The sequence below is a fragment of the Paroedura picta genome, chromosome 12 (genome assembly GCF_049243985.1).
Source record: "Paroedura picta isolate Pp20150507F chromosome 12, Ppicta_v3.0, whole genome shotgun sequence".
Taxonomy (NCBI): domain Eukaryota; kingdom Metazoa; phylum Chordata; class Lepidosauria; order Squamata; family Gekkonidae; genus Paroedura; species Paroedura picta.
In genome coordinates, this window is record NC_135380.1 from 11471494 (window position 1) to 11492684 (window position 21191).

Genomic DNA, 21191 nt, shown 5'->3' on the forward strand with positions numbered 1-21191 from the left:
ACCATCCATCTAGTTTGACTAGCCAACCAATTGCCTCTAGGAAGCCCACAATCAGGGGGTGAGGACAACAACTCTTCCCTGCTGCTTGCTCCTTCTAGCCCCTGGCATTCAGAGGTACACTAATTGAGAACATGGAGGCTCTACTCATATGCCCTAGTCCTGCCCTAGATCAAGTTGAGTAATTTCCTTTTAAACCCATACAAGCTGATAGTTGATGCCCTATCTTGTGGCAGCGCATTTCATAAATCAGTTTTGCACTACAAAAAGAAGTGTTTCCTGCCCTGAATCGGCAGGCTATCAGTTTCTCAGGGTGACCTTGAGTTCTTGGATTATGGAAGAAAACATTCTCAAACTCATTTCCTCCGCACTATTTATAACTTTATTAACATCTATCGTGTCCTTCCCCTCGGTCATTTTTTAAATTAAGGGAGCACCATATGTAGCCTTGCCTGGCAGAATGAGCCACTGAATACAGTAGCTCTTACTTCTGAGCAATTACACATAGGATTGCTGTCTCAAAAAAGCTGCTCAAATTCTTTAGCTTATCCTTTTATGGAAAAGCCTTTGATCATTTTGTCTGCTGTTTTTCTGCACATTTGCCAGCTGTCCTCCTCCCTGCCAGAACTGGCAGAACTGGGGATGTTTGTCCTTTAGGCACCTTCTTTGCACCTGAAAACTATAATCTGGATAATGCCCCCTAATCCCTGTATGGAGTCTGTGTTTTGGAAGATCCCACCACAGTACACTGGCTGGACAAGATGCCTTATAATTCTATCCAGAAACATCTGTTGCTTTATTTAGCAAACAATTCCCCGACAAGCAGCCTGCCCGCACAGATTGCTGGACAGTTTGAATCCAGTCTCAGCTCCAATTTGCTCTTTCTCATGGAGGTCGCTGGTCCGCCAGAAAATTCCAACGAGTTGACAAACATATGAATACCGGAGCTCTTGATGCCCTCTGACGGTCTGGCAGTGATGATTAAAAATCCTTAGCCTCGTCTTTCCTACTTAAATTGTCAGTCCGTCAGTCAAAAGTGTACTGTCTGTGGCCAAAGATCATCATGACTGTGCAGATAAAGCATACAATTAAAACATGGGCAAAGCACAGCAAACGACAAGCCTGTAATGTTAAAAACACATCAAGGTTTCATTAAAACAAATTAGCACCTTCTTTGATCTGCTGAAGCGAAGGCAGCTGTTAGGTCCACAAACGTGGCGAACACGGCCCTGATGGGGCCCCGTAATGCTCTGAGCTAGTTTGGTGTAGTGGTTAGGAGTGCGGACTTCTAATCTGGCAATCCGGGTTCGATTCTGCGCTCCCCCACATGCAACCAGCTGGGTGACTTTGGGCTCGCCACGGCACTGATAAAACTGTTCTGACCGGGCAGTGATATCAGGGCTCTCTCACCCCACAGGGTGTCTGTTGTGGGGAGAGGAATGGGAAGGCGACTGTAAGCCGCTTTGAGCCTCCTTCGGGTAGGGAAAAGTGGCATATAAGAACCAACTCTTCTTCTTCTAAAAGTGACGTCTGCCTCACTGCCCCATTCTCCTGAATTTGTGGGGAGGGAGAGCTGAATACTTGGCTGTAGTGAGCTTGCCAAGTCTTTCACTGAGATCTCAGTCTCCAATAAAAGAGGGGGACTGCCTAAATCAAAGGTGATGAGTTCCTAGGCTGGGACTCCCTCTTTGAACTGCCAGACCTACTTCCTGCCATTGCCATACAGCAAAGCCTAAGGAGTTTCTCATAAGCTGATGTTGAGGAGATAACAGATAGTTGTTCATATCTTCTGGTGGCAAATTTTCCGAGGGTAACGTACTAGCTCTTTCCTAGAAGTTCTGCATTCCTGATCAAACCACCCTCTGCTGAGTTATAATTTTGGTGGAGCCTCTCATTAGAAACCAGCGGTTTGAGGAGTCAGCCTATAGCATCAGAGCCACCCTGCATCAGTTCTTCATGCAGAGACCAAAAGTGTCGGCGGGATACACAAAAAAGAGAGCCAAGGCATTGACCTTAGACTGAGAGGACTGGGTGTAGCCCTGAGACCCACTTGTACATCAACGTTAAGATTGACACCTCTGCCATCCCTTGACATGATTTTTAATAGCTGGGACTGCAAAGGCACAGTAGCCTTGAAGAGTAGGGAGATTAGATACCTGCGACCACATGTCTTGCATACATATCAAACTGATGCAAGAAGGAAAAATTAGGGTTGTGAAGTTTGTTCCCCCTTAAATTGCTATGGGGTGGGTGGGTGGGGGGGGGTGGGGGGGGAAGACCTTTGTGGAGCATGTTTTTTTGAAAGCTTACTTCAAGACTTGCTTTACAAAGCCTGCCTGGAGTGCCACAAAACCTCTTTGAAATGCCCCGCTAAATCAAATGGCACATACAGTCTGGAAGGACTGACCTTTCTCGCCCCCTCCCCCAGGATCAATAATCTGCTAGCCCTTCCAGGAAGCTTGGAATCGGCTTCCCCTCTCTGCATCAATGGAGGGCCGGGCTTCAGAGAGCTGTGTGGTTGGAAGACAGGCTACGGAAATGGTAGTTACAGCAGCGGGAAAGTTTTTCAGTTCTGTCCGATGCAGAGGCTGAGATCAAGTTTTACAAACCTCACAGGACTGCAAGAGGCCTTGTGTATGAACCACTCACATAGCCATATAGTGATCACAGATCTCTAGCCTGCTGCCAAAGGGGAACCATGCATGTGTGCAGGCCCAGTCTGGATGAGGGTTGCATGAGGAAGAGACAAAGGATTTAACCCATTTGTTCAGGCAAAATACATAAAATAAATCATATTAAAAACATAAAGAACAAAATTTTAAAACCACTGTTCAGGACTGCAAGTAAACTTAACCAAATGCAATCTGAAATCAAACTGTCTTCAACAGCCTCCCAAAGGCCTTCCATAATCATGAGGCTGCCACTGAAAAGGCCCACTCTTGTGTACCTACTAGGTGAGCTTCACTGTTCAGTGGAACAGTCAAAAGAGCCTCTCCCTGTGATCTTAATTTCTGAGCAGGAACACATGGGAGAAAATGGTCCTTTCCCACTGGGAAGAATGTGTGGCTTACATCAGCTCTACAGCCTTTCCAGTGTAGGACCCAACCTTCGGAATGGCCTCCACAGAGGGGGGGGGGAGAGGACCTTTTGGATTAAATCTGGCAATGTGGTAGGCAGAGGACATTTCAACAAGCTTTCAGACTTTTCCTGTGACAAATGGCTGTGATTCCTTTCATGGACAGCTTTTAGAGAAATGAGCAGAGTTAATTGGGTGCTTTGGCTCTTGATTTTAATGACTGTGACTTTGTTCTTGTTTTTTTAAGCTTCTTTGAGGGACATCTCTATATATTCTATATATATTTATAATAAAGCCATTGTGATTTGAGGGGGACACCACCAGGAGACAATCTCTGAAGTTCGCAGGATCCTTTGCTGGCTCACAGTAGGGGTGAGAAACAGGCAAGATTTAGCCAAAAAGAGTGTAACTGAAAGGCCCTCTTGAGAGCATCACGTCACTGAGCTAGAAACAGGAAGCTGATATTTCCTGCCTTGTACCGGTTTTCTTCTAGGGAGGAGTCTTTCACCTTATTGTAAAAATCTTAATGCAACTGACAGGCTTCCTGGGGAATAACATGATTCACTTTATCCTTTAAAAGGAGCACGGTCGAGTCACAGGGAACCCAAATTTGGAGACTATTTAACAGTGGCTTTGCAAAAGCAAACTTGTTCACAAAATGAATGAAGGAATGATTAAGCTTGATTTTTCAGGACAAGTAAGCATCTTGAATGTCATGTTTCAAAGCGGAAATTTTCATTTTTACTGTAGACAACTTAAACTAAACTTTATTCTTACCACAGGCAACTTCAACGAGTTTCGTTTTGACCACAGGCAATTTAAACCAAGATCTTTCCGACAACCACCTCCAAAACCTCTTAACCGTTGTCAGGTTTCATCTCACACTGAAAGTAGCATATATAGCGGTGCAAAAAACCTAGCTCTCTGCAAAAGCTGTACCATAGAAGCACCCATTTGGAAAGAAAAAGCCAATGGTAATGACACAAGACACTGCGGCATTAATGTGGAGCTGGGGAAGGAAGCTTAGCAGATTTTGGAGATGAGGAGCCTGAAACTATGGCTCATGTAGGTCTTCCACTGGTGGGTCAGATCCATAGGTAGGACACTATCTGGGCTAAGGCAGCCTGTAACAGAAAAATCTAACTGTGAAGTCTGTGAAGAAGGCTATGGCTAGGGTCAAAGCATCAGCGACCCAACCACTCCTTTGTGCCAGGATCCAGCTCCAGTGGAGGATCACTCCCCCTTTTTCAGTTGACAACAGAGAGAGGAGACAACCAGACACCCACCTCCAGTCTCCATTCATGGAATATCTTTTTTTTGTTTGTTTGTTTGCTTCACTGTCTTTAAAGGAATCACTTTGAGAACTCGTGTGTCGAAAGGTGGAATACAGACATAGCAAAAAAAACAACAACAACATGCATGTGAAAAGGATGTGAGCATCAGAAGGACCCAGCAAAAGAGTATATCAGTGTGCTCTAGATCAGGGGTAGTCAACCTGTGGTCCTCCAGATGTCCATGGACTACAATTCCCATGAGCCCCAGCCAGCAAATGCTGGCAAAGGCTCATGGGAATTGTAGTCCATGAACATTTGGAGGACCACAGGTTGACTACCCCTGCTCTAGATCAGGGGAGGGTCTCCAGATATCCATGGGCTCATGGGAATTGTAGCCCCTGGACATCTGGAGAGCCACTGTTTTGGACACCCCTGCTCTAGAGTCTCTTCCAAGGCCCAGTGGGTCTTTTAAAAAAATCTACAGACATACTGGTTTCCTCCCAATTACTTTGCAAATGTCAACTGTCACCTTTACGAACCTGCTTTTGATCCCATTTCAAATCGGGAATGAGAACAAAGCCATCAGTGGGATCTGGGTTTTCGTAGATTATTCGGTCAGCCTCGGCCTTTTTCTCCAGGATATTGTACACCCACTAGAAAAAATGATGATGATGGTCATGATAATAATAATAATAATAAATTTACATTAGCAACGAACAGGGCAGCTCTTTTTGTTCATCATCCTGTTACCTTTGTTCTGTTCCCTGCAAGCAGAGATACCACTGAAGATTTTAAAATATAAACAGCATTTGGACCCACAGAAGAGCCAAATGATTCCACAGCTGATAAGCTTTGCAATTAATTACCCATAAAACAGGCAAATGGCCTTGGCAGAACTTTCTAAGGGCAAAGGGAGATCATTCTCTTAGGTACTCCATTACCCTCCCAGCTGGATGAATTAGGAGGTGTATCTGCTTTATCTCCAGAGCATTAAGTATCTCCCATGTCTAAAAGCTGGACATTCAACTTAATAGACTTTTAGATGGCTTGATTCTGAAGAAGCAGTTGTGCATTCCTAGGTAAGTGAATCTGCAAACCATTATCCTTGAAATTAGCTGTGCTGACAGGAAACAACTTACCGTAATGTTTTTCGGGGGGGGGTATGGACAGAAAAGACAATGCACTTTGTGATATAAAACAGACTACAAGGCGTGACACATAAATGAACAAAGCAAGGCAAGGATGACAAATGGGGACGGGAATTTCCATGGCACACCCAGGCTCACAAGCCTGCTGTTTAATTAGAAACCCACCTGCAGATGAGGCTGCCTGCTGCCCCTCTGCATGTCGCCAACTTGCCATAGTCAAGTCTTTGCACCAGATCTGAGTGGATCATTCAATCACTCTAAATGCAGGTACATAACAGAACTGCTAGCTTTTGAGGAGGAGACACCAGCCTGATTTGCCAGGAGACTTTGTCACTAACTTCTGTGAGCAAGTGAGAATGCAATTCCACGACTGCTTGGTACAGTGGTTAGGAGTGTGGATTTCTAATCTGGCGAGCTGGGTTTGATTCCCTGCTCCTCCTCCACATGCAGCCAGCTGGGTGATCTTGGGCTCGCCACAGCAATGATAAAGCTGTTCTGACCCAGTAGTAATTTCAGGGCTCTCTTAGCCTCACCCACCTCACAGGGTGTCTGTTGTGGGGAGAGGAAAAGGGAGGTGAATGTAAGCCACTTTGAGACTCCGAGCCAACTCTCCTCCTTCTTCTTCGTGCCCCAAATCTGAAGTGATTTATTTACTTTCTTGCTTTGTTTATAGTCCAACCTTGTCACTGGGACTCCAGGTAGATCACACAGTTTAAAAAACCAATGCAATCAGAGCAGGGGAATACATACTTTCAACAGTGCAATGAAATGGAACTACAGAAAGAGAGTGGCACACTACAAACAGCTTATTGCTTACAGTAAAACAGTACCTTACATATAACGTACATTGAAAGCAAACACTTTAGAGGAAACGGCATGTATTAGAGCAGGGGTAGTCAACCTGCGGCCCTCCAAATGTCCATGGACTACAATTCCCATAAGCCCCTGCCAGTGAACGCTGGCAGGGGCTCATGGGAATTGTAGTCCATGGACATCTGGAGGGCCGCAGTTTGACTACCCCTGTACTAGAGCCATAAAGTATCGTGCCAGGACTGTTACATTTGAAATGGGCTATGGGATTGTTATGGATCCTGGCCAGGGGCTCCATAGGTTCACAAAAGTCCCCAAGAGCCAACGTGACTGATTTGTGTTTCCTTATATGGAGATCTTTAATAATCCATCAATGTTATCAAAGAAGACGCAGTCTAAGTTCCAATCAGTTGGCCCGGAGAATGCACAAACGCACCGGAAAGTTTAGCCAAATTTCGTGACCAAGTGCATAACTAAAGCTACACGTCTTATACCCTTGATTAACGTTGCTAGTCAAAGAATGATTAATTAAGCTATTCCAAACACTGAGATAAGCCGGGTCATCTTGCACCTGGCTTCCACTGGGGGGGAAGGAACAACCCAAGCTCTGAAGATAGGTGCTGCTAACAAGCATGAGCGGCAGGAAGTTCCCCTGAGAGCAGCAAACACTGTCCTTTCCCAAGACTCAGAGCAACGAAGCACGAGCATGTAACAAAAATGGAGGCACTCAGGGCTGCTGCCACTTATTCACAAAGACGGGGCTTGCGTCATCACGGGGAAAACTTATGGATTCTGAATGGTCTACTTAGGATTTGTCAATAAATGTGATTGGGCAGACCAACGTCACTGACGTCTGGGGTCTCCAACATTTTTGAGCCTATGCTATTCTGAAAGGAGGTGGTGGGAAGACCACAACAAAATGGCTGTTCCAGGAAGCAGAACCAAAAACACATGGATACAAGCAGAATGGAGGAAGAGGGCCGTAGAATAACAGAGAGAGAGAGAAGACCAGAGGGTGGGGAATAACACAGAGGAAGAAGACAACAGCGGGAATAACCCCCCCAAATGCTGACATGGTGAGGTGAGGAAGGGGCCCTTTATTTGTATGATGAAGGCAGCCATTCACAGGCCCTCCCTCCGCATTGGTGGGCTCCAGCAATGGTTCGGTGAGCACCAAGGTGCCATGCGCACCTGGCTGAGGAAAGCTGGCTTAGATCATTCTCTCTCCTTTCCTGGAGTCTGGAAGATCGTTGTGCATGATCACTGGTAGGTACTGTTTATACTGGCAGGACAGGCTTCTTTTTAAAGAAAAGAATTTAAAGTGGTAAAAACACATCTGAGAGCATACTTGGCGTCTGCTAAGCAATCTCTGCTTTTCTGCAGCTGTACATGATTAGATAAACACCACAACGATGAACATCCCCCATTTTACGCCCGGAGTACAGTGGTAGAACAAAGCTTGCGATTGTGTTGGGCTGGCCTCACTGGGAGATCTCTGGCTTCACTTGTAGCATTTCAGAACATTATGCATCGCTCACGGGCCTTATGAACCAACAGGAAAAGGTGTCTGCTCCATCTGCTGAAACCCAGAGGCCAAAGCTGGTTCCAAACGGACACTGTGTTCCTCGTTTTTAATTTCTATAAAAAAGAGGCTTGAGGCTTAAGCCTTTCGGGAAATCACACAGACCCTTGGCCAAGAGTTCCTTCCCCATAGGTCAAGTATATGAGTGTGGATGCCATCAGTGAACAAAAAGGCTGCTCTTTACTTGTCCAAAGTCAGCCTTATCTTCCACTTCTGTCCACAGAAAGGCATTCTGACCTTAAGATCATCAACCCAGGCCAACAGGAAAGTTAATTAATGCAAGACATGCCAGGAATGTTACTTTTCATATATGACTTTTATACATTTTAACCCACTATCTTCAGACAGGGTTAATAAAGAGTATCACCATAAAGACTTTACATTTTAAAAACCCAAGTCATAAGGTTCTTAGAAGGCAGCACATTAAGTGTGACGACACAGGTGCTGGCTAATAAGTGCCCATGACACACAAATGTATTCCGCCATACACTGATTATCACAAGGGACACACTAGCAATGTGCTAGTGGCAAAAATTTTTCTCAGGGCTGCCATCCTCCTGGCGGGGCCTGGAGTTCTCCCAGAACTACAAACCATCTTCAGACTGCGCTATGATGCCACATCCCTACTGACCTCCCCTCCCCTCTCCAAACCCCACCCCAGGCACTGCCTCCAGGAACTTCCCAAACTGAAGTTGGTAACCCGGCCCCTCCAGGATGGTCATGGGGATGACAACAGCATGGCTCCTGCCATAATCATGAACAAATAAGCTGAATGAATTCAGACTACCACCAAAAGCCTGATGAAATTACAGCCAACAAAAAGACCCAGCGAATTTCTAAATCATGTAAGTGCTCATAATTATCCCGCTAAGAGCCTGAGTCATAGAAGCCTGTCTTCTGCAATTAGTCCTTGAAAAGGCACAGATTGTACTGGGGAGTTACATCCCATACCTGAATGCTGAAGCTTTGCGATTCAATAAAAGGCAGAGTGATAGTCTTGTAATCAGCCCCCGTCTCCTGGATAAGATACACTTCTCGGCGCAGGTATTTCTGAAGGTGCTTCTCCGTTGCTGGGTACACCACAGTTGTCTTTATCTCTGGAATGCGAAAATACGTTTACATAGCATCGTTTTCAATCTATGCTATTCCTTTTATGGCCTTCGTTCATTTCACGAGCCGCCCCTATGGGATCGGTTAAGGACCGCTTTGTGGACAGTGTGGTTGCCACCAAAAACGCATTTCCTACCAAGACTCAATCCCAGCCCATTTTAAGGATCCTGAAACAGAGAACCTTAGGTGTTTGGCCTATGCACCACCACCCAGCCCTGGTCAAAGGAAAGAACTACGAGCAGATCAGCCACAGCAATGAGTCCCTGTTACAACTAGTTTACTTAGGAATCTATTGGGCATTACAGTGGCTCATGCACTAACAGAAACAGCTAGTCTCATAACAACCAGCATGAGCTCTCTGGACACCGACCCCTCCCCCCCAATGCTTTTGCTCCCTGTATAAAAATGGTTTCTATCAAGATTTCTTTGCTTTCTCTCCACTACTCAAATCTAGTTCAATCCCTTCTCCCACAGTGACAGATGGGTATTATTGTTGTTGTTGTTGTTGTTATTTCTTACCCACCGCTCTCAGAATTGGCTCGTGGCAGGTTACAACAAGAATACAAGCCCAATACATAAAAGCCATAAAACCAAATCCCAATCTACTCCAGTGATGAGAAGGAAAAAACCCCTCCTCTGCCTCCCATTCCCCCCCCCTCTCCATCAGTGCCTCAGGATCCCACTCCCCAGGGATGTCAATAGTTCTTGGTTGTATGACTTTCATTTCAAGGGCTGGGAACAGCTAGCTGTTCGTTAAAGTGTCCTTTGTCGCCTATGAGTCATATTTAAGAATGTATTTGACCATAATGCAAGACACAGGGGGAAGATACGGACACTGGCGACATACCAGCAAAAATATGCATAGAATTTTGCAGAAGGATTTTAAAGGTATATTTGAAGCCCAGGGTAAGAACACAGGGACAGATGTGGCAGGCATACAAGCTGATATAATTAATCCATGCTTGCCATAAAGGTAAATTCAAGAGCATGAAGTCCAACGTATTCAGAAAAAGGGTTTCTTTATGTAAGTTTCTCAAGGATACTAGTTGCTAAAAAAAACATTTTGTCCAGAGGTTCCTGGGAGGGAAAGGACAACCCGGTGATAATATGCTTCGTGTTGCTATTTCTTCGAGTGACAGTGGAGCACAACACCATGAGGAATCTGAATGGACGGGGCCAATTCCAAGGCTGAAGTTCTCAAACATGAGTTGTTTAAAATCCATACAAACAACACTGTCCATAGAGAAAACAACTGGGCCAAAGAAAAAACAGCTCGAATCCCTAAGGGTCTCAGAGTACATGGGGATGGATGCATCAAGCAGGTGGCTGACTTGGAGTTCCAAAATATCCATGGAAATCCAAGCCCACTGCTAAAGAAACCAGGTGGCTATAACAACAAAAAAGCAGCAGCAGCAGGAAGAGACTGGCCATGTGCTCCTTTTAAATTCTGTCACACATGCATCTAGCATACAATTCTTATACAATGACCATTCTTCGTGACCTGAGAGAGGCCTCCACAGCTGGGCTGTTGTGAAGCCTCAGATGTGCAAAATCAGCCTGGTTCTTAGGGAAAGAGATGCAGTTTTGGCAATGCTGCATAACAGCCTCAGCTTCCATTCATGCCACTGTCGGCCTACGTGTTCCTGTCTACAGCGACCTATTGAGATACTTTGACATGGACTCCCAGAATTCTTTGCTTCCTCGCATGCTAGGTACAATATCTCGGGTCTGTTCCTATGCCTCTTGACTGATGGATGACTGATGGCTTGTTAGTTGGATTTCTACCCTTTAACCTTAGGTTAAAGGTCAAGGTCAAGGATCAAAGCAAAATTCACTGCTGCTTATTTATGGCATCCAGTCAATAAACAAACGCTTTGACGGTTTAGCAAGAATAAGGATGAAAGGCAGGAAAGAAATTAAAGGAAGAATTCCTCACTGGAAAGCAGTGGGAAAGGATGTCCGTGTTTCTTGAAAGAACATTCAGACAGCAAACCTGGCATCTTTACAAGGTACTTCCTGCAACAGAGGAGCCATTTAAGTTGGAGAGCTTCTGAGTTAGTATGCATGCCACTAATTATTGCATCTTTGCAGAGCTGTGCTGCTGGCTGACTTTCATAGTTGGGAACTGGTGTGGAGTAGCGGTTTGGGACATTGGATTAGGACTAAAAAGTAAAGGTATCCCCTGTGCAAGTACCAGGTCATGTCTGACCCTTGGGGTGACGCCCTCTAGCGTTTTCATGGCAGACGCAATACGGGGTGGTTTGCCAGTGCCTTCCCCAGGCATTACCGTTTCCCCCCCAGCAAGCTGGGTACTCATTTTACCGACCTCGGAAGGATGGAAGGCTGAGTCAACCTTGAACCGGCTGCTGGGATCAAACTCCCAGCCTCATGGGCAGAGCTTTCAGGCTGCATGTCTGCTGCCTTACCACTCTGCGCCACAAGAGGCTTTTTGGATTAGGGAATTGTAGTCCATGGACATCTGGAGGGCCGCAGTTTGACTACCCCTGCCATAGAGTTTTCAAGGCAAGAGACTTCAGAAGTGGTTTGCGTCTAGGTAGCAACCCTGGTATTCCATTTGCCGATTTCCTTTTCCCACTTTAGCTTTATAAAAACCCTGGCTCTTCATTTATTTGTTTGTTTGTTTTACATTTATATACCGCCTTCCCCGGAGGCTCAGGGCGGTTTACATAGAACTTAGCGGAACAGGAACAATACGGAAAAACAGTGGCTATAAATAACAATAATAGTAAACAGTATAGAAATCAATAAAACAGTAATATGGTAGAACAACAGAACAGTAATGAATAGTAACAAGTGCAGCAGACTGACGGCCCCGTGGTTAGATGGCTCAGGCGATGATTTTCATGGGAGGGAGGCTCGGGGGGCCCAGAGGAAGGTAACGGTTCTGGTCAACCTCAACCAAATGCCTGGCGGATAAGCTCTCTTTTGCAAGCCCTGCGGAATTGTTCTAGTTTTTCTCCTTTTTTCTGTTTTTTTTCCCTCCATGCTTAGGCCTCCCTGTCAGCCTCTGACTCACAGCTGATCAGGTTACCAGCTGCTGGTCAGTTTTCTGCCTGGTTTATTTCATTAAAAAGGCATCCTCATGACCAGGCAGAGTAGGATGTCCCTTCAGCTGCTGTACTTGGACCTACAGCAATAGTGGGAAAACAGCATCTCCTTACTGGCTTCCATTTCAAGGCAGAATCTGTTAGATTCATGTCTTCTCACCAATGAACTTGTGGGCTGGGTGGGGTGCCAATGATATCCCACGATATCCCAGGGAATACTTTGGGCAGAACACTTTTAGAAGGGGCAAACTGCTACTTGCACAGGACTGGTTCCCATCCCCTTGCACTGCGGCCTTGCACCTTGACCCACAGGATCCCCCTGAAATCAATGGCTTCAAGCACCGGACTCTGCATGACACTGCAGCTTTGGCTTTTTTGCTCAGTGGCCATGCCGAGGGTCTGCAGAGCATCCAACTGTACTGCCAAGAACACAACCATTATTTTTGTAAGATAAAATCTGGGGAGTGCTTTTAAAAGCCTGAGCCATTGTTTTCTTCCTTTGTCCTTAAAAGAAAGAAAGAAAAAAGAGCAAATTCCACATTTTTGTTGTCTGGGGGGGGGGGGAAACCCTCTTAAAAAAAACAAAGGCATTTGCTGGGTCCTCTTGAGTTTGATGGAGGGTGGGAAGCAGACGCATTTATCTTTATCTTCTTCTGCACCTCCCAGTGATGAATCCTGTTCTCCTTCCAGGCATGTAACTGAAGCATCTTAACATTCTGTTCCTTTATTCACCATTGTTCCAGTTAGGGTTGCCAACCACCAGGCAGGGCCTGGAGATCTCCAGACCACAGTTCCCCTGCAGAAAATGATTGCTTTGAGGCATTATACATTGCCGAAGCCCCCCTCCTTCCCTAAACTCCACAGGTTCGGTCTTCCATAGAGGGAAGAAAAGTCCCTTTACCTCCTCCTAAAGGATGTGATGGGTGAAAGCCCACTATCTACAAACACATCAATAAGTCGGTCAACTTGAACATAAGCCTTCCCCTGCAGATGACCAATGTGCAAGTATGAAATATTTGGTGCTGGCGGCTGATGGGAGATTTCTGCGCAAGAAATAGGGCTCCCTGGATGCACTCAGTCGGATCGGGCAAGCATCTCGCTTCTCAGATGGTTTCCTCAAGAGGCTGGCGCTATGGAGAACCTGGATGTGTTTCCCACTCTTGTGGTTTGATATAATTTAATATAATGAGGGGGAGGGAAGGCAACTTGAAAGGAATTTTGGGCAGGATGTATCCAGTTATCTTGAATAACATAAGGTAGCTGCTATTTGTAGCTCGCTGGAAAACACATTTAAAAAAACCTGTGAGTACAATAAGGCAGGCTTGCAACCGGGGTGTGGTTGCCTGGAGGCAATTATAGATTGCTAGAGGCAATCAGGCAGGGAAACTTATGCGAAGTGGAAGAGAATCTGTTCTTTTGTCTCTCCCATTCTGGCATGCTGGGTAGGTCAAAAGAAGAAAAACAGAACCAGGACAGAGAACATCAAGGTCCTTCTTTGCACTGTCACCAATTATCGGCTAGGATATTTTTTTCCTCCTTGAAGTACAGGGCAGCATCTTCACCTCACAACCACCCTTTGAGGTAGGCGAGGTTAAGATGTGGCTGGCCAAAGGAAGTCCTCTCCCTGGCTGAGCACGGAGGGATTCAAGGCCAAGTCTTCCCAGACTGCTGTCTGACACGCTAACCTGCTGCTGGCTAATTATAATCGTAGATCTGTTTCTACTGGCACACGTATTGCTTTGATTGGACACACTTAATCCATTCTTAGACGGATTTTAATTGGCTGGCTCTTGTTACACGTTGTTGTGTTTATCGCACGGCATCGTACTTTACATTTGTATTGTTTAAAATGTATTCATGACCTGTCCTGGAGATCTGGGTTAGGATGAAAAGGCAGTAGAGGCATGCTTTTAATCATTTAAATAACGACTAAAAACAATAATCAAGAAGGGAGTGAGAAGAACTGACAAATTCAAGATGAGCACTTTAAGCTCATTAAAGAAGAACAAAGTTGGGATCTTTTTGGCTGCAATAGAGGGGGAAAGATTCAGAGAACATCAGAATGGCAACAATATGGGAGGGGAAAGAATCTGGGAAGGAGAGATCCTGCATACTGAATAACTCACAGAGTCTCCTAACCTTTTAAATGTTTAAATTCTGCTTATACGGTCAAAAGCTTTGCCCCCTAACAATAAGGACTAGCCTCTTGGGTCTATAGTTTTTTTTAAAAAGTGATGGACAGAGGCTCCTTTCTACCTCAACACACCTGCTTCTACTGGGGCTTTGTGATCTGTAATTACTTGCAATGCCATGTCACCCTGCCACTTCTACATCAGTCTGTTTGATCTCTGGCATTGTTAAGAGGCATGCTGGGTGATTCTTGGACTGCAGAAGGTTGCCTTGTGCTTAATGAAACACACAGCTAATGTTCCACCAGGCTTACCCAAATCAACCCTTTATAAATCACAAAGTGTCTTAACTGCCACAGCTGCACATTCTCAGGCTCGGATTAAAAGTAAAGCCATCAAAAGGCACACCCCAGATGGAAGACAGCTGAGAGGAACAAAAGCCAAGCACAGAAGGCTGGCCGGCCACTTCTTGGCACACAGCTGACTGCCGACAAGGAATAAGGCTATCACTCACATTGCTAACGGCGGAACTGGCCAAAGCGGTCCCTGCTGCAAAACGTCTGCAAAACCCGAAGAATCGTGGGCAAGGGGATGCAGCGTCTTCGTTTAGACGTCACGCCAAATCACGGTTTGTGCTGTCCTTCATCTAGAACCTTCTCACTGGCTTGAGACTGGAGCTGTGCAATGGTTTGGAACAGATTTGCTTGCGTACTTTCCATTTCCATCTGCACAGAACTCTCATCTTTAAGTAATGCAGCCTCTGAAGGCGGAGCAGTGGTAAGAACTTCAACATCATACCCATCCATAGTAAGCACAAACTGTGGTTTGCAAAAACCCACTTCAAAACCATGATTACTGCAGCACCAAACTTTGGCATCGAAAATATATGTAAAACCTGTAAACCAATTATCTCTCGGTCCAGGATCCTGTGTTAATGTGCTGCTTTTTCCATACTTTTATATTATTATTATTATTATTATTATTATTATTATTATTATTATTATTATTGGATTTATTACCCAGTACTCCGAGACAAGCTGGCTCATGGCAGGTTACATATAAAAATACAAACAATAATATAATCCCCAATTAACCCACCCCTCATTGAAACCCCCATAAAATTAGAGAAAAATACAAAAACCATATGGCAGAAATAATGACACTTTATCAAACAGCCCCCACTAACAGCCAGGGTGGCTGGAGAGGGGTATGACGCCTGAACCACGCCAATGGACCAGCATGGAAGCATACCTTCCAAGGGGGGGCCCTCATCTGATCTTCTCCTAGCATATTGTGTAGTTCAAACTCAATTTATCATCAAAAAGATAATAATCTGCAGAGTGTTAGGACATTGTTCACCTGTACCAGCATGCACACCATTAATCTCTGGAGATCAAGGTCCTTGCTTAGGCAGCGTGTTTTGTACCGGGTCCAGAAGGACTTCAGATCAAGAGCCACCTGTATTTTAGGGAGAGGAGAGGCACCAACCAACATAGCAAACCTTCCTGCTTCGTGCAGTAATTTTGCTCCTTCCTGGTTTGCCAATGTGTGGCTGTGTGGCTGTTGTATGATGGTTGTCTCACAGAGTTCCCCAACATAGTCATGGAATGAACTAACTGAGCCGCAAGAAATTAAATAAATAGCAATTTTCTTAAGGATTTTTTAAAAGAAACTTTTGAAGTATCTGAATACATTTGTCTGTCTACTGGGGGATGAATGAGCTGTGTGTGTCACACAAAACATCTAATGTTTCGAGTGACGCTGAATAAAGAAGCACATAGTGATGGAGGACATGGGTGGATGATCTAAATCAGGGGTAGTCAACCTGTGGTCCTCCAGATGTCCATGGACTACAATTCCCATGACAACTTGCCTTTGAGAATTGGCACATATATTGTGTCTTCCCTTAAACTGAGCTGCTACCCATGCAACGCATGTTTGATGAGTACTAACCTCTTCAACTTCATTGAGGCTGCGGGTCCTCTATGTAAGGTTTATTTCAACCTCTCTTCCCAGGTTATGGGCCCCTATTCCTCTTGTTTCCTTGCACTGCTGGCCATTCAGTTGCAGCCACTCCTGCATGAAAGGTTTCATTGCTCTTCTCATTTCTCTTTAATCGATATAACCAAGATTGAGATGCTATTGACAAATATAAAAGGGAGGGTATGGGGAATAACAGCTCGGAGAGTGTTCTGGGCAGCAATCAGATAGAAATGAATGCATCTAAAGTCCTTCTATCCTAACCATCCATTTATTTCAAAACCAGATTTTTATTTTATTTTTTGCCTCCCCCTGCAGCCCAGCACTACACAGGCTGGCAAAAAACTTTGCTTTCTCAATCTGTGCCAAAACCAGCTCAATGGAATCTGTGGGGAAATCTTGGCAGAATAAAACACACACATGCACGCACACAAAACCAAAGCACACGGACATTCTTGTTCGTTTCCCACCATGTGCATGTGGTTCAGGACAGAATTTCCTACCCACCGGCTAAGGATTCTCTTGGACGAAATCAGCTGGAGAGAGAGAACGAGGTTTCCGCTCTTCACAAAAGCAGTTTTAAAACGGCACGCGGAGGTCTGAGCAGGCAGAAGTTGTTGCAATCACAATGGAAGCAATTATCGAAAGAGGCAAGAAAGGCCATAGCGAAGGAGCAGGAGCAAAGGGACGCCGGCACTTGCAATTCTAAGGGCCCACCGTTATCAGAGGCACCTTGGCTCATTTTCATGCAAGCAGCAGAGCGGCCTGCTGTGGTTTTGCCCATTGCTTCTTCCCGGCTGCCCTCACATCCACACACTGACGAGAAGCAACCATCTTTCCTGGCAGCCATAAGAGGGTTCCCCCTTCCTCTCAGAAAGACATGATGCTTTTGATCCTCCTTTGAACCTGCCACCCGAGTCAAAAGTCGTATTTATACTGGTTGAACTGGGTTTGCTAAAGGGATGTACCATTATGGTACTTAAAAAATAGACACATTCATGAAGGAACAAGCTAAGGTCCGTTGAAGGCTTGTGTGGAATTGTGTAGGGGGGGAGATAAATGTTCGATGTTCGATCTCATCTCTCTCTGGATGCTTCCCCCTTTAACTGATGAGTCAATATTGAGGGGGAATAAGTCTTATTCAGTTACTGGGGGAAATGCATCTGTGTGTCTCTTCTTAAATTAAAAAACTAATGATTTGAATACCTGGAATATTCCCCCTTCCCCAGTGGTGCAAAATCCCCTACCTCATCTGCAGGTGGATCTATTTCACTGCCCTGCTGATAGGCATGATAGCTCGGTGGTTCTGAAGCGTTACAAGCTTTGAATATCAGACGCAGGTAAAACTTTCAGGCCCCATTTGCAAGCTCTTATCAGGGGAGGGTGAAGGACAGCAATATTCCCACTGACATAAAAAGAGACCGCATTGACAAAATAATGAAGCTAAATTATTGAAGTTTAACATTATATGGCATTGAAGTTGACCGAGATTTTCCTTGTAAAACCAGTGTGACAAACTGCACTTTTGAAAGTTTAGAAGTGCTGTGTAAATAGATAAAGCACTAGTTCTTCACAGAGCCAGAGAGACTTGAGTGACAGTAAGCTGGTATGCTCGTTCCAGTACTCATCCCCCTTCTCCTGAAACACCAGTACTTGTATTGAGTTTTTAACTGAGTCTCAAGGTCTCCAAAGCCAGTTTCTATCAACACCAGAGCAAGGATCTCTGCACTCTTCAGAGCTAACTCCCTGTCTACCTGAGTGGTTAGCATCAGCTGAGCAGAGAAAGACTTCTGAACTGAATGCCGAGGAGACTTCAGTCCGATTTCAGCCCTAGCTGAGAAGACTTGAGTACTGACAGATTCAGAATCCTGCCCTGACTGAGAGCAGTTTAACACAGACAGGAGAACTGAGGAAAGCTGGCAAGGATGAGTGGGGAGACTCGCATTTGGGCCAAAAAAGGGGGCCAGATCTTCTAGTGAGGGGAGAATTCTCAACATAGTCAAACACGGAGTGTACCAGCCTTCTGGAAACCAAGAGTCAGAGAATACTAAATATATAGAGAGCACTTGGGAAAACACTGGAACAAAAGCCTCTCAGCATAAAAATTTTAAGTAACTGTGAATAGCTTAAGAAACTCTCATTAGCTTGAAATATAAGAACTAAAGTCTGTGCATGTACTAATTTTGCCTCAGAGTTACTGATATAGAGTTGCCTCAGGAATTTTAACCCTGATTTTATCAGACCTTTCCCTTCTATGTCAAATAAAATATTTTGTTAATTTAGAATATACAAATTTGAGTTGCATTTAAGTCATGTAAGGTATAAAGGAGAGCCTCTTTTGGTGCAGAGTGGTAAGGCAGCAGAAATGCTGTTTGAAGCTGTCTGTCCATGAGGTTGGGAGTTCAATTCCAACAGCTGGCTCAAGGTGGACTCAGCCTTCCATCCTTCCGAGGTCGGTAAAATGAGTACCCAGCTTGCTGAGGGGTAAAACAGTAATGACTGGGAAAGGGAATAGCAAACCACCCTGTATTGAGTATGCCATAAAATGCTAGAGGGCATCACCCCAAGGGTCAGACATGACTCGGTGCTTGCACAGGGGATACCTTAACCTTTACCGAAGGTATAAAGGATGGGGGGGGGGGTCCCTTCCTTCCCTCAGGTTTCTGGGCTGAGCACACAGCCAAAATATTATACTTTGACAGGATGGGACAATGAAAATTCTCCAGGAAAGAAGAAAACTGATAAATAGAGTAGCTGCATCACAAAAAGAAAAGAAAAACAAAGGGAAAATCTTGTCTCTGAGCGAGGGAAGTGGACAAGGCCATCATACCAGGCAAAGAGGGCATTCTGGTAGTATCTTATTCTCCAAGTCCCGTTTAAAAACCAAAATTGAATACAAAATCTTACTGGACTAACTTTCTAAGTCGCTTCTCCTGCCTCAACAAGAGAAATACAGGCCTACAGACAAATAGTTTTGTAACTCATTTATTATTTGGGCTAAGTTTGCAATGGGATACTTGGGAAACCAGGACACTGGGTTATCACAAGCCTTGACTTTGGCCAATTACTGAAGCCATCCTGGTATGGGAACTTTGTCTACTATCTTGCTGTTGCCAGGAAAGACATTGGGGGAGGGGAAGCAGATTTTAATGAAGTAGCTCTTTCTATGAAAGGTCTTTTGCTAGGGAGGCACTAATGCTGGATATGCAAACTTCCAGAGCCATGAGACTAGCTGCCGCTGGGAACTGACCCCTGGACTAAACAGATCCTCATCTGATCCAGCACAGAAGTTCATCTGTGCCATTCCAAATCCCTGCTTTTTTTAGACCGGAGGTTTTTGGGGAGAGTTCCAATCAGAGTTGACTTGCAAGTCGGGGATTGCAGAATGTATTGCTGAGGATCAGGGGATTAATTTGTCAAAATGTTTAAAAAGCTAAGTGCTGGGATGCATATTGAATGCAGATCTAAAGATGTGCAGATCTACAGGTGTGCGGGATCTGCATTTACATTACATGATCCAGGGGCTGACCCCTAATTCTCAAAAAAAAAAGTTCAAGAGCTAAGGTCTGACAAACAAGAGGAGCTCTTGATGCAAACTCTGGTTGGGCTTAGGTGCTGCAGATTCTGGCTCGTCTCAATCTCCAGTTATGCTGTAGAGCAGGGGTAGTCAACCTGTGGTCCTCCAGATGTTCGTGGACTACAACTCCCATGAGCCCCTGCCAGCAAATGCTCATGGGAATTGTAGTCCATGAACATCTGGAGGACTACAGGTTGATTACCCCTGCTATACAGGAAAAGGAAATGAAGGGATGTACACATTTATTCTTCCTAATGAAACAGAACACAACCAAAGCAAATCAGCTGGGTTTCCTTCTTTTAAAAAAGAGGTATAACATGGCTACTGTTGGATATGGTGTGCAAAGCCTCTCCCACCAGGGGTAGTCAAACTGAGGCCCTCCAGATGTCCATGGACTACAATTCCCATGAGCCCCTGCCAGCGTTTGCTGGAGGGCCACAGTTTGACTACCCCTGCTCTCCACTATTGTCTCTGGGCAGAATCGGATGTTACAGAAGATTACAGGCTGCTAACTGAAAATGAAACCTTGCTCCCAGTTCTCTGCGATCTCATGACATCCAACAAATCTGATCACATGACGTGACATCGTAACACTGCAAGCTTCTTTGCCCTGGCTAACAACCAAGGGAGGATAATGAAACTCAACTGGACATCAGGATACCATATTTGTTGGGATCCATAAAGCCTGGCACATTTTTCTGGCATCCACTTGTTTCTTGCCTAAAGCACTGCTGCAGTCTTGGTGTTCCTCCACTTCACTGGATTATGAGATGCAGGAGAAACATCCATTTTGAAACAACAATGCCCATCCGAGGAGGATGCTTGGCTTGGACTCTCCTACTACTCTGAGGAACGTCCTTTTTTATTGGACTCCACCCACCTCAACGGCAGCCATTGTGTTGTGGCTTCCGATATCGGTCTTCAACATTCCAAAAAGACCCATGGGCTCAACAAGGTTCGGGAACCTCTAGCCTAGTGTTACCTTTTAGTTGCAGGGGGTTTTTTGTAGCACTTCAAAACCCTGCAAACCCCTTTTGATTACATCTGACTGAGTAAGTGGGAAATGATATTTATCACATTGACTCTCTGAAAAATGATTGCCTGTCTCTAGCCTTGCAGGCAGCAGAAAAGATTCAAAAGGGTTGGGGGGGGGAGAACCAGCTAAAGTAGCAGCTATGGCAAACGACCATCTGTGACTCACAGTTTCAACTGTTTAATTGACAACAAGCCATAAGGAAGACTGGCACCATGGAGTCTGCTATTGCCATGTAGCTCATCTCGGCAGAAGGACTGTGACTTCACATTCTTTGGAACGTGTTTTGGACCACAGCGTTATTGGGGGAGCAACCTCAAGCAAGCGATCACAGAGCTGTGCCGGGATACCACGCACGGAGAAAAGACAAACTAGCTCGCTTGATGATGGTTTTTCTCCAAATTCTC

General features: G+C 45.1%; 1 protein-coding gene across 1 annotated transcript in view; it reads right to left on the reverse strand.

Annotated features, from left to right (window-relative positions):
- Positions 1-21191, reverse strand: part of DCPS (decapping enzyme, scavenger) — a 49007-nt gene that overhangs the window by 11220 nt on the left and 16596 nt on the right. The window contains exons 3-4 of the mRNA XM_077305487.1: positions 8839-8984; positions 4887-5000 (exon numbers count right to left, since the gene is read on the reverse strand). Of these exons, the coding sequence (XP_077161602.1) occupies positions 4887-5000; positions 8839-8984 (260 nt within the window). The remainder of the gene's footprint in view (positions 1-4886; positions 5001-8838; positions 8985-21191) is intronic.